Genomic DNA, 14549 nt, shown 5'->3' on the forward strand with positions numbered 1-14549 from the left:
TCAATTTGCAACAGTGATTTCATCACCAAGATTAGGGGATAAAACAGAAATGTGTATAACTCAGCCACAAAAAGTCCAGTCATACCACCTCCAGCCATGATCTCATTAGGTCTCATAATGTAAGAGGGATGGAGTCCTTCAAATTAAACACAGGTGCCCAGAGTAATAGCAGTGATTCAGGAGGTGTTGCTGTTCTTTGCTGCATGAGGTCAGGGCCACCTCCATCTTTTTATTCTTTGTCCTCTCTTTTATTGCCAACCATCTCTTAGTCTAGATGCATCAGTCGAGCATTTTATTTGGAATGTATGAAAGTAAAAGTATTAACCGCCCTCCCAATTTCCCTTCTGACTCGAACTCTGATTTCAGTCCCGGTTGCATCTTTATTGCTCACCAAATCATCCCTTCCCATGTCTCTCCACAGGATTAAATCACACCCTAGTTATTAACTTGTTTTGCAATTTTGCCACTGCATCCACTCATCTCATTTTCTCTATTCCCCTGTCCAGTTTAAGACATATGGCTTCTTTCACCTTCACTCTCCCCATTGCATTTGACCCTCTGATGACCTTCTCCCCATTTCTCCTTTTTTCCTCCTCTAGATTTTGTGGTAGAAAACACAAAAATTCTCTCTGGAAATGTCAACTGCTGAATTGTTATAGTCTGAACAATACCAGGGATGCTTCTTTCTGAGCTCTTCCCAACACCCAGGGATCAAATTGTCTACATTCTCACAAGTGTCTTCGTATCCATTGGACACTAACAACTAGTGGGATTCATGTTCAACTGTCTGAAATAAGAATGGTGTGGTGTCATCTGTGTAATCTTGACCTACAGTGTCTGTGTATTAATAGGACAAACAATATATTATGGGGGGGGGGCAGAGGGAATAAGAGAGACACTATAAAATATGTTCACAAACCTAGGTTAATTGGAATATTTTTGAAACAAGAACCAATCATAAAACTAGAATATTATTTTTGCTTTTTAACTTAAAGGGAAATGGCAGAGCATATGAAAATAAACTGATATTTGATGTTTAGATTAAAAGAGAGACAGAGAGAAAGAGATTTCCCAGCCTTTGTCCCAGAGTCCAGCATCTACTTATCAACTCTTCTCATAAACACAACATAGCAAAATTTAAAAAAAAATCATAATCTGACAATAACATCTTTACTCAAAGAGAGATTCAAATATGTACCCCATTAACTACTTACTAGGATACTAGAATTTTACTATATTTTAAAACAGGTTAAAAAAAATCTAAACATTAAGTTGGTAAAAAGAAAATCTGCTCATTACTCAACTAACTGGAAAGTAAGACTAATATAAGCATAAATCTCTATGCCCTAAACATTTCACAGGTGAGATTTTTCTAAATTAAAAAAAAAAAATGAAGGGGTGCCTGGGTGGCTCAGTCAGTTAAGCGTCTGACTTCGGCTCAGGTCATGATCTCGCAGTTTGTGAGTTCAAGCCCCATGTCGGGCTCTATGCTGAGAGCTCAGGGTCTGGAGCCTGCTTCGGATTCTGTGTCTCTCTGTCTCTCCGCCCCTCCCCTGCTCGCACTCTGTCTCTGTCTGTCTCTCTCAAAAATAAACATTAAAAACAATTTTAAATAAAACCTAACCCGCAAGTAAAAACTTCTCCCCAGTCCAAGCATCCTTTAGCACTTTTGTTAAAAATTCTTGTTTTTACTTAACATATCCTTAACTATAGTTATTTTCATACATATTTATCCGATTAGATTGTCCTCAGGCAAGTGAGCCATTCTTCTGAAAGCACAGAGCCTTTCACATTGCAGTTGCTTAAAAAATGTTTTCTTAACTCATGGTCACAGTATTATCACAATGTATAATACTCTATTGTTTTCACCCCTCTGATTTTTACAACTTTAAAAACTAAAGTGTCATACAGGAATAATATTCAATATCCAAGAATTCTTCACAGGAGGCCATATATAGAAACATTCTTGCTAGAGAGAGATAGCATGGTGAAAACTGAACTCTTGGCCATTCTCTTTGGATTCCAACTCAGCATTACTTCCTTTTCTCATGATTGGGGCACTAGCTTCCTATCAGTCATGGACTTTAATATCAACCCCTCCCTTTTCCTTTTCCAATTATTTAAGACTTTGTCAGGAATCCCACCATGTTCACTCAGTGCCTCTGGAATTCTTATTTTCTTCCTGTCCCTAGTCACCTCACCATCTTGATTACTATACTCTTTCTCACAAAAGAGTTGCTGCTATGAGCACATTAATTTTTCCCAGCAAGGTTTCCTCTGCCCTTTAAGTTTTTCCAAATAACTATTAATATTTCTCTACCAATGCATCTTTCATCTATTCTTCCTAGCCCCCTGTCATTTTTTTAATAAAACACAAAGATAAATCTTATCGCCCTCTAGTTTTCCATACCCTGCTTATAAAGTCTTCAATATGAATATGAGACATTGGAAACATTTTATTAGTTAAAAAGATAATTTCTCATTTAAAAAAAATACTATTTAGGGGCACCTGGGTGGCTCAGTCAGTCCAACTTGTGATTTTGGCTCAGGTCATAATCTCATAGTTTCGTGAGCTTGAGACCCATGTCAGGCTCTGTCCTGACTCTGAAGAGTCAGCTTGGGATTTTCTGTCTCTCTGCCCCTCCCCAGATCATGCTCTCTCTGTCCGTCTCAAAATAAATAAATAAACTTAAAAAATACCATTTAGTGGGATGCCTGGGTGACTCAGTTGATTAAGTGTCTGACTCTTGATTTAGGCTCAGGTCATGACCTCATGGTTTGTGAGACTGAGCCCCACATTGGGCTCTGCACTGACAGCATGGAGCCTGCTTGTGATTCTCTCTCTTCCCCTCTCTCTGTCCCTCACCTGCTTGTGCGCTCTCTCTCTCAAAATAAATAAACTTTTAAACAATTAATATATAAATAAATTTACTGAATCTCATAAAAAATACCATTGAGGATGTTAAATTAATAGTATTCAGAATTTGAGATTTTTAAAATATTTATTTATTTATTTTGAGAGAGAAAGAGAGCATGTGCACATGTGAGCACACACATGCATGTGCACAAGTGGAGGAGGGGCAGAGAGAGAATCCCAAGCAGGCTCTTTGATGTCAGCTCAGAGTCCAACACAGGGATTTGATCTCACAAACCTTGAGATCACAACCTGAGCCAAAATCAAGAGTCAGACACTTAACTGACTGAGCCACACAGGTACCCTGGTACTTGGAATTTGAAAACAAATACAGATCCTTTCCTCAAAATAGGCAAGTATATTTCAAATAGATTAAAGCTTACATTTATTTTTTTTAATTAAAAAAATTTTTTTTAATTTATTTTTTAGACAGAGATAGAGCATGAGCAGGGGAGGGGCAAAGAGAGAGGGAGACACAGAATCCGAAACAGGCTCCAGGCTCTGAGCTGTCAGCACAGAGCCCGACGTGGGGCTCAAACTCACAGACCGTGAGATCATGACCTGAGCTGAAGTCGGACACCTAACCAACTGAGCCACCCAGGTGCCCCAAAGTTTACATTTAAAATAAAGAAGAGGGGCACCTGGGTGACTTAGTTGCTTGAGGTCCAAGTCTTGATTTCAGCTTAGGTCATGATCCCAAGGTCGTGGCATCAAGCCCTGCATTGGACTATACTCTGAGCATGGAACCTTCTTGGAATTCTCTCTCCCTCTCCCTCTCTCTGCTCCTCCACTGCTTGCACTCACATGTACTCTCTCTCTCAAAACAGTATATAAACTTTTTTTAAAAAAGAAACTTTGAAAGAAACTTTAAAAGTACATTCTTAGAGTGGATGAGGCCTTCCTAAACTATGAAAGAAATAAAAGTTTGATAGCTTTTCTATGTAATATTTTAAAACTTCTATAAGTAAAAATAGATAACAGCACCATAAAAATATGGAAAACATATGACAAACTCAGATAAAATATTTGGAACAAAGGTAAAAGACTAAATATCTTTAAAACATTAAGAGTTACTAGAAATCAGTAACAAAATGAGAAACACTTCAATAGAAAAATGGGACAAGATAGGCCATGGATCAGAAAAGCAAAAATAAGTAATACAAATGGCAACCGTACATAATTTTTCAATGCTCATCCTTATCTGCAATCCAAGAAATACAAAATAAAACAACAGTTAGATACCGAGGCTTTTTTCTCTATAAAATGATCAAAGATTGTTTTTAAAACAATAATATCCAGTGTTGTGCAGTTCAGGGAAATGATGTTCTAAAATGCTCTTATTGGGAATATACATTCATATATTATTTCTGGAGAACAATCTGACAATGTTTCAAAGGCTAAAATATATTTCCATCTGAACAAGGAATTCTATTCCCATTCATTTAACATAACAGCATAATTATAGAGAGTAAAGTTTTAGTAGCAAAAAATGTTAATACTGTGGTATCTTAAGGGATCAAAAGCTAAGACACAGCCAAAGTTATTCAACAGTGGAAAACCAATTTAAGTAAACAGGGACATATCTACTGAATATTTTAGAAGATATTTAATGTTCAAAATATGTTGAAAACTGACTACAAAGCATCATAAATCATATCATACCATTTTGTTATATACATAAACAACAGAAAAACATAAGCATAGAAAATGTAAACATAGAAAAAAGACTGAAATATATATGTATATCAAAATATTAACAGTGGTAGTTTAAGTATTACAAGTATTTTTAATTTTCTTATTTTTACTTACCTGTGTTCTAAAATTTTCACGCTTTAATATGTACAACAAAAAACAAATATGATTGTTACATCATATCTGAAAAAAAAAACTTATCTTCTTTCCTTTATTCCATACTCATTTAAAGTATTGTTGGGGGTGCCTGGGTAGCTAAGTCAGTTAAGCATCCAACTCTTGATTTCAGCTCAGGTCATGATCTCAGAGTTTGTGAGATTGAACCCCTATGTTAGGCTCTGCACTGACAGCGTGGAGACTGCTTGGGATTCTTTCTCTCCTCCCTTTCTGCCCCTCCCCTGCTCTCTCTCTCTCTCAAAATTAATTAATTAATTAATTAATTAATGAATAAACAAACAAAAAACCAAACAAACTTTTTAAAAAGTGTTATTGAATTCACTAGTCTTTCAATGATTTTTACCTCTAGAATACCAAGGTCTACTGGGAATTTTATGATATACAACAACCATTCTGAAGAATTGAGATTTTCTTTTTCATAGTCTCAACTCAAAGGAATAAAAAAGAAATTAAGAAGGAACTAAGAAAAATATGGACTAATAAAGAGCAATATTTTAAGCTCTTTATATCTTTAGCTCTTTCTGAAAAGAAGTCGGCCTAAATTTTCTTTTTTCATATTCTCTTTATCTTTCTTTTTCCAATTCCATTCTCTTGTCTCCAAACTTAAAAAAAAATTATATAACTTTAGTGAAGTTAATAAATAACTTATAAAATAAATAACTTAAATTTATTTGTTTATTTTGGGAGAGAGAGTGTGTACAAGAGAGAGTGCACAAGAGAGAGTGAGTGTGGGCACGCATAGGAGCTGAGGGGTGGGGGGAGGGCAGGGAGAGAGGAAGAGAGAGACAATCCCAAGTAGGCTCTGTGCTGTCAGCACTGAGCCCAATGCAGGGGCTCAATCTCAAGAAACCTGAGATCATGACCTGAACCCAAAATCAAAGTCAGATGCTTAACCAAGTGAGCCACCCAGGTGCCTCAATAAATAAATTTATTTTAGAATTACAAAAGGAAAGGAAACTTAATTTTAATTATGTATGTTAATTTGAATGTCAATTATCTCTAACTATAAATATATATCATATAGATTATATATTATAGTTATTACATCGATCTATATTATATATATAACATAGATAGATACATAGGTAGATAGATAAACAACTCCAATGTAATATCTAAACCCACAATACATGGGATGGAATGACAAACCACTGAAATCTCAAGGGGTGTTCGAATAGCATTTAAGCCTAAACAAATAAAAAAGCTGAAGCCAAAATAGAACAGGTGTGACCAGGACCACTCAGATGTCTTAAAAGGCCGATCAAATGTCAAACATAATACTCAAATTCCTGAATGTCAGGAAAGTAACTTGATGGGTTGAGAAGCACAATTACATGAAAATAATGTTGAAAGTTATAAGAAACATGGGAAGGGAAAAAATTTTGCCCATGGTTTTTAAGCAGTTTTTACAGCTTGTGTAGTTTCCCCACTTCTTTTGAGTTAAATTTACAACAATAATTGGCAGAAAAGAGAAAAAAGTTTTAAAAATCAAATGTGTATAGGTGTGCCTGGGTGGGTCAAGTCAGTTAAGAGTTCAACCTTGGCTCAGGTCATGATCTCATCTTGTGGGTTGGAGCCCCGAATCAGGCTGTGTGCTGACAGCTCAGAACCTAGAGCCTGCTTTGGATTCTGTGTCTCCCTGTCTCTCTGCCCCTTCCCTGCTTGTGTGCTGTTTCTCCCTCTCTCTCAAAAGTAAATAAACATTAAAAAAAAAATCAAATATCTTTGGGGCGCCTGGGTGGCTTTGTCTTTTCTCATGTAATCATTGCCTTTTTTTTTTTTTTTTAATTTTTAAAAAGTAATCTCTGTACCCAATGTGGAGCTTGAACTCATGACCCTGAGATCAGGAGTTGCATGCTCTATAGGGGCACTTGGGCGGCTCAGTTGATTAAGTAACTGAATCTTGATTTCGGCTAAGGTCATGATCTCACAGTTTGAGCCCTCCATCAGGCTCTGCCCTGGGATTCTCTCTCTGCCTCTCTCCTACTTGCACTCTCTCTCTCTCTCTCAAAATAAATAAATAAACATTACAAAAAGAGTCTTGGGCCGGCTGGTTGGTTCAGTTGGTTGAGCATCTGACTTCGGCTCAAGTCATAATCTCACTGTTCATGAGTTCCAGCCCCACATTGGGATCGCTGCTGTCAAGGCACAGCCCACTTGGGATCCTCTGTCCCTGGCTCTCTCTGCACCCCCCTTCTCTCTCTGCCCCTCCCCCACTCATGCACACAATTGCACGTCCACGCTCTCTCTCTCTCTCTCTCTCTCTCAAAACTAAACATTAAAAAAAAAGTCTTTAGGCCTTTAGGATAAATATCTGGAAAAGATAGGACTGCACACCAGTCTAATGTGTTTTATTGAATTTAAGATACCATTATTCTATGTACCATTAAGAAAGATAAAAATAATGATGATTTTTATTGTAAGTAACACACTATCAATTGCAAGATAAATCTCAATTTCCAAGATGTTAAAATGTGAAAAGATATGTGCCTTAGAATTGATGAAACATGATAATTTCTAGCACTGTGCCAGATCAACCCACTGAAGTTCCTGCTTTTAAGGATTAATAACTGAAACCTATGGATAAATAGAAATCTTAGCTCAGTGAAAGGGATATCAAAATCTACCCTCTGTGATGCTTTCTCCCCTTTTCATAACATATGAATATGTTTCCAAATATGAGTAGCTAATGCTTTTCTCTTTGCACTTAAAAAAAATAATTCTCATTTCTTACTCTTACTTACTCAGGTGGGCAGGGCTCAGTGTTGCAGGCTCTCTGATTTTCAGGTGGCTTACTGTCAGGGTCACAGTAATTGTTCTGGACAATAGAGTTGTCGTCCAATCTTTTACAGACTGCCTCCTGTCTTTGGACACCTTGAGAAAAGGAGGACATCATTAATTGAAGAGTAGTTTACTTTCCAATAAGTTAGGTATGCATAGCTTTCCTCTGGGGAATCAACCTCACTGGATCGCTGCTGTCTTATCTGTTCCAGAAACACTTCACTGCTTCTCTAAAAAGGAGAGAAGTCCTGGTCATTATACTGCAATTTTAGGCAAAATTATTGTTCTCATATTTAGAAACATAACTGTTTTCAAGTTCAGAAAAGAAACTATTGGCAATTGTAAACAATTAATATTCCCATTTGTATATTCTTCTTCGTGCTTTCCTTAAAAAAAAAAAAAGAACAAAAAACAAATCCCCCCAACTTCATTTTCCCAAAATATAATCAGATAAAATGTATGAATATACATTTCAACGCAAAACAATGGCTGTACATCTATTTAAAAATAAAGCAATAGGGACAAATTTACTTTTTGATATTTTATAGGACAAATCCCATCAATTTAGTCTTTGTGAGGAACACATCACATTCACACATTTCATTCTTTTTCTTCCACTTATAGTTTTATTTCTCTAAAAGCCCACAAAGTCTAGAATTTAGAGATTGCAGTGGGCCTCTTTTGCACTCCAACCCATTAGTCTGTTTGCTTTAACAGAGCTGGCCCCCTGTTGATTATACCATTGTCAAACAGATATATATATATATATTCCTTGAAATAGTAACTCAGTAGATTATTTTCTTAGATTATTAGTCTATGTGACCTGTTTGTCACGGCTAAAAACACTCTCATTATAAAACTGTAAAATTCTAAGTATGTGTTAATTATTTATTGGCAAAGGTATCCACCACAACTTGCTCACAATTCACAAAATACAAAGACACACACAGACACAATCTTATTTGTAAACATCCCTGGTGAGTAGACCTTATGCAGTCTCATTTTCTCTTTAGTGTCGAAGAATCTAAAGAAGCAAAGCTAGGTATACCAAGATACCAGAGAAAAAGTAAAACTAAAAACAATGCTATATATTTCAGATCATATAGAGGTCGCAGGTTACTCCTGGAATTGGAAATAAAAGCATAAACTAATCCCGACTCCCCGACCTCTTCTCTATAACCAGGTAAGCTAAATTACCCGCAAAGAGTTGTAAAAACAGCATTAGCAATATATCCAGGAAACCACAGCTTCACACCTAGCCAGACCCACATGAACCTACAGTTTTGCCTTTATTTTTTTTTCCAGTTGCTTTTAATAGCACCCTGAAGAAAAGACTTTAATCTCAAATTAGGGAAATCAATGTGAAATAAGATCATTCACTGAAGGAAATTGTCACCTGAAGAGTCATACACCAAATACTTGCCCCAAGATCCCTTTAAAAGTCGAGGAAATTTTGCAGGTGGAGGTGCCTCAGGCATCATGCAATTCAAACTTCTAACTAAGCAAGATAGGGAAATCTATGTCTCTGATCAGGAAAATTACCAAGTACTGTACCCTCCGTGATGGTGGTGAGCAGTTGAAAAAGGTATATTTTACTGTTTGCAGTGACCCAAGGCTCTTACTAATCTCTTTCAGTAGGTTTTTTTTTAGGTTTTCCTAAATTTAGGGGCCTAAAACGTAGCCAACAACTTACTGGCAAAATGTCTTAGAATATGTACTGTATTCATTCCCTCCTAACTCCTAGAATAGGCCAAATCTCAGTTTATGTGACAACAGTTTGGAATTTCTTAACTATTAAACTTTAGATTTTTGAGGGAGGAATGATTCACGTCAGGCATAGCTGTGATCCATTCACAGATGTTCCACAATATTCATCAGCTAGCTCCCCATTGTGTCATTCCAGTGGGCAGATAACTAAGTCCATGTGACCCACCTAGACAGAAATCTCCACCATTAGTCATAGGGTCAACTTCCAATTGCCACAGTTCTTCCACCCAGTTCAATATGTTGTTCCTATCAGGAAGAGTGGGGATTATTTTTATAAGTCATCATGGTTATTTTTTTCAAAGTCATTCAAATATGATTATACTTGGAGAGGGGAGACTCAAACCACCCACTTACACGGAGGACTTAACTTTACCCAACTTTGATAATTATGTGTAATAATAAAAAAAAAATCTGATTTGCAACAAGAAAGTTGTCATTCAATTTAATACCTTGGCTGGTTTTCAGAAAAGAATAAACGTTTTCAACACTACCAAATGGAACTGTTACTCTGCATCAGTGCCAGAAACATCCATTCAGTTTCTACAGGTTAAGAAAAAATTCTACTTCCTTTAAGTTAAGCCTAGAAATGTTGTGTGGTTATAATTATATTAGTTTTTAAAAGTAGCCATTAATGTAAAAGAAAGGCCTCTGCAATTTGAATCACAGGTTGAGACATTCATTATTATAGGTAAAATTTATGTTTGATCTTAAGATAAATTCTAGCCAAGTATGTTTCTTGAAAAAACTTAACTACATAACATTAATTGTTGAAAATGTGGAAAAGAAACAAACCACAAACAACAAAATAAAAAATATCCACAGTCTCATATCTTTGTTCTGGATCTTTATTTTTAAGGCTATTTTGCACTTTGGTGGGATCCAGTAATTCGTTTAAAATTACATAGTACACATACTAAACACGCCAGTTAAATGTGGTTGATAGGTCATTCATTCATGCATTCATTCATTCACTCATTCAACAGAGAATAGTTACTAAGTATAAGGAACTGTGCTTCTTAAGAGATATTGAGCTAAGTGCTAACAATTACAAATTGACTTCATTTTGGTCATGCCTTCCAGACTTCTTAAAGACCGAGAATTAGGGTATTGTGGGGTTCACTTCAGGTTCATGAGTTCAGAACACTATTTTTTATGAAGTAAAAATTAAAGTCCTTGAATAAACAGCTGAAATTACTCTGTTTCATGAAGATGCATCTTTCCTTGCATTTATCTTTTATTTTCTTCTAAAATGTTCTATCAGACAGTGTGGTATTTCACACTCAAGAACTGACTATACCAGTAATCTATTCCAAATCTTCTGACTATGCTGAACTATCTTTCTCCAACAGCATAAAAATCCCCTTCCAACCTTTAACCCCACACTTGGCAGATTCAGAGATCTTTTTTTTTTCTTTGTTTCCTTTTTAAATCAGTAGCAATAGGATAACTCTAAACCAATGTACCTAATTTAGGATGGATTTTGAAACACACACTTTGGGCCTAAGGGAAATGCAGCCTTTAGGTGTAGAAAATAGAAAATACAGATCATGTGGAAATAACCGTCCCCGGAAGTGGGACGGTTAAGCATCCCACTTCAGCTCAGGTCATGATCTTGCGTTCTGTTATTTTGAGCCTTGTGTCAGGCTCTGTCCTGACAGCTCAGAGCCTGGAGCCTGCTTCAGATTCTGTGTTTCCCTCTCTCTGCCCCTACCCAGCTTACACTCTGTCTTTCTCCCTCTCTCAAAAATAAATAAACATTAAAAAAATTTTTTTTAAGTAAAGTAATCTGTAAAACACTGCTAAGGAGTTGATTTAAATCCTGTTGGGAATAATTACATCCAGTTACACAAAGTTACTGTGTTTTCAAATCTAAGGACTTATAGTTTATAAGCAAAAACTTAAAATGTCCACATGACTAGTCAGTATATGTCCAATTAAAAACAAATTCTAGTGACTTAGCGTCCACATCCCTGGAGTATGCAGATGATCTGCAGAATTTAATTGGCCAAATTTAAAACTACACTAATTGCATTTTATTTTCACACATCTAAAGTTACTGGCATGCAAATTCTATACCTATTTTTTAATTTAATGTCACCCCTCTTCCATGCTTAAAAAATTAATGTTTTCATATCATAAAGTTTAAAAACAAAGATGCCATTATCAATACATATTTACTTCAAACTCTCTAAAATGGGTGTATCCTATATATAGATTTTTATTTTGCTTATCAAAGAATAAAATATGATGGTTCTTAATTTTTTTAATGTTTTATTTATTTTTGAGAGAGAGAGCATGAGCAGGGGAGGAGCAGAGAGCAAGGGGACAGAGGATCCAAAGTGGGCTCTATACTGACAGCAGAGAGCCTGATGTGGGGCTTGGACTCACAAAACATGAGATCATGAAGTCGGAAGCTCAACCAACTGAGCCACCCAGGCAACCCCCAAACATGAAGCTTCTTAACATGGAAACATAACCCTTAATTTAGTCTGTAAGTTTAAATTTATCAGGTCTTATATTTAATATTTAATTTTTAGCCGACAGTTAAAAATTACAGATGATCTATTTTCCTACCAAAGGTTCTCTTGTCCAGTGAGAGGAAGGAATACCCAAATTAATCACTGCTCTAGCTATATATCAGGAAATGGTTTTTAGTATTTTGAAATAGCATATACCCCAGGAAAATGATCATGAAATCCAGTAAGCTGCAAGTGAGTCCTGGATGGAATCTTTTATCCACTGTGCTTACTCTAGGAGATGTTGATAGTTCAACTGAAGAACACAGGGTCTTGGGCTCAGCAGCTACATTCCTAGGGCCAATCCTGAGTAAAGGCTCCAGAGACCATAGTGCCTCTCAATTTCCTCGCCCCCTTTTCAATCCCTTCTCTATTCCCCTTATAAGCTGCTCAATGTTCTCATATCCCATCTAGATCTTCTTTTAGAGAATTAAATAATTTTGTAAACTCCTTTGTAACAATATTTGGAAATATATTGCCTTTCACAGAACAGTTGATCATTTTAAAAGTAGAGAGGTGGGCATTCAATGCACATAAATTACCGCCTGAATTTCACTTGAAAGAATGACATGTGGTAAACTAAGAAATAAATGGGGGAGGTTAAATGCAGCAGAAAGATTTACTGGGTCTTTTCAAATCTACTCTTAAGACTCAACATTCCAGAGCTAGCCCACTCAGTAAGTGAGCAATCTATAACTGTATGTGAATGAGTCAATAATGGAAAGAGAGGTATAAATGTATCCTTGGGATTGAGAGGCTAACCAACATCTAGATAATCTAACCTAGTGGCATAACTCATCATATCAACCCAAGAAACAGTTTTCTGAAGAGGAAGGGGGTGGGGGGATGTTAAAAAGTTAGAGCTTATACTACAAATGTGGCTGGTGGCTAAGGCAGTAATTTACTTAACCACAACATCTATAGAGTAGCTAGCAACTAAGACAATACTGTATACACATGGCCAGCAATATTAATTGAATCTAAATCTTCACTCTAGATAGCATCCAAAGAACAGCAAGCACCAGGGGAAAAAAGTCTCTCTGCTCTGCCTCTCACTGATGGAATCTGTGACTATTGGCCAGACACAAGCATTTGCAGGGCAGAGTAAAGCCTATCTGCCTTGATCTAACAGCTGTCACCCAGGGTACCAATCAGTTCCACCCATATGCTTTCTCCTTCTGAAGTTCTTCCTGCCAGTTTTTATTTTTCATAGGCTTCCTTTCTCATCTTTTCCTTCTGTCTGAAGCAAGACTAGATGTTCCAGGGAAATACAGGATTATTCAGGAAAAAAAAAAAGCACACAACTCTAAAATATTATATTTTTCTTTGAAAGATTTTATTTTCAAGTAATCTCCACATTCAACATGGGGCTTGAACTCACAATCCCGAGATCAAGGGTCACATGCTCTACCCACTGAGCCAGTCAGATGCCCCTAAAATATTGTATTTTTCTACAGTAACTGTGTTTAGTGATGGTAAGGTAGGGTAGGGGATACACATATTGCATTTATTTGAAATAATACTATCCCTGGAGCGAATTTCTATTATTCATTAGTTATTAACAGTAATTTCTTCTATGGAAAGTGTCTAACTTAACACACCAAATTCCTACTATGTCTAAGGCATGGTTTTTCATTATCATAGGAGGGCAAACTAGTCAAGGGACAAGTCTTGACTTCAATGAGATTACATTAGAATGGGGAGAATAAGGCAAGAACCAATATGATTATATTATGGAAAATACCTTATCTAATAAAATAATGCATTTTCAGGTCTAATAGTGTTAGTTTTACAGCCTCCCTATTTTGTTATATTGTTGTCTGATTTCTCTTCCTCTGATCTTCACTGATATTAAGCACTCTTTTCATAGCCACAGGTCTATAATTTTGTCCCTTTTCACTTTATCTTCTTATTATACCTATTTGTGAGTTCTAAGTAGTTTAGGGAAATAACCTAAAGTAAGTTTTCACTCTCCTTTGTAAAATGAGACCATCAAATTAGGTCATTTCTAATGTTTGCTCCACATCCAAAATTCTACGAAAATTGTCTCCTCTTTTCTTCGTCCCCAATTCAATTGTTTAATTTTATTCCCTTTTAGGTCCACTCTGCCCCATATTCTACAGAATATTAAGTCTGGGAAACAGGCATTTGTTAGATTCCTTTATTTGTGTAGTCTTGTTTCAGTGCTTGAGTTCTCACCAGTAGACATATACATCGGAAGGGGCAGACATGTCAGGAGGCAGAACACTAACTAGAAATAGAAACTTGTGACAGGCAAGCTTCCTATGAAGAACTGACTCATGTTATACTAAAAAGAAATCTCTGTGATCCGTAGGATTTATTTTTGATATTTTATTACAAATTTTAGAGAAAAGGGGCACGTGGGTGGCTCAGTCTTAAGCGCCAACTTTGGCTCAGGTCGTGATCTTGCAGTTCGTGGGTTTGAGCCCCAAGTCAGGCTCTGTGCTAACAGTTCAGAGCCTGGAGCCTGCTTCAGATTCTGTTGTCTCCCTCTCTCTCTGCCCTTCCCCCACTCATGCTCTGTCTCGCTCTCAAAAATAAATAAAAACATTTAAAAAAATTTTAGAGAAATGATGTTGATAGTCCAAGAAGACCTGGAGCTTCTCCTACACACTCTGAGGATTTACTACCAACAGAGAAGATTTTCTTTTACTATTATTTTTTCAAAGATTTTATTTTCA

The 14549-nt window shown here is 36.4% G+C and overlaps 1 protein-coding gene across 1 annotated transcript in view; it reads right to left on the reverse strand.

The window, feature by feature from the left end:
• The window catches only part of ADAMTS6 (ADAM metallopeptidase with thrombospondin type 1 motif 6), a 295540-nt gene that overhangs the window by 30951 nt on the left and 250040 nt on the right, over nucleotides 1–14549 (reverse strand). The window contains exon 20 of the mRNA XM_023257025.2: nucleotides 7528–7657. Within this exon, the coding sequence (XP_023112793.2) occupies nucleotides 7528–7657 (130 nt within the window). The remainder of the gene's footprint in view (nucleotides 1–7527; nucleotides 7658–14549) is intronic.

Source organism: Felis catus, chromosome A1 (assembly GCF_018350175.1).
Source record: "Felis catus isolate Fca126 chromosome A1, F.catus_Fca126_mat1.0, whole genome shotgun sequence".
Lineage (NCBI taxonomy): Eukaryota > Metazoa > Chordata > Mammalia > Carnivora > Felidae > Felis > Felis catus.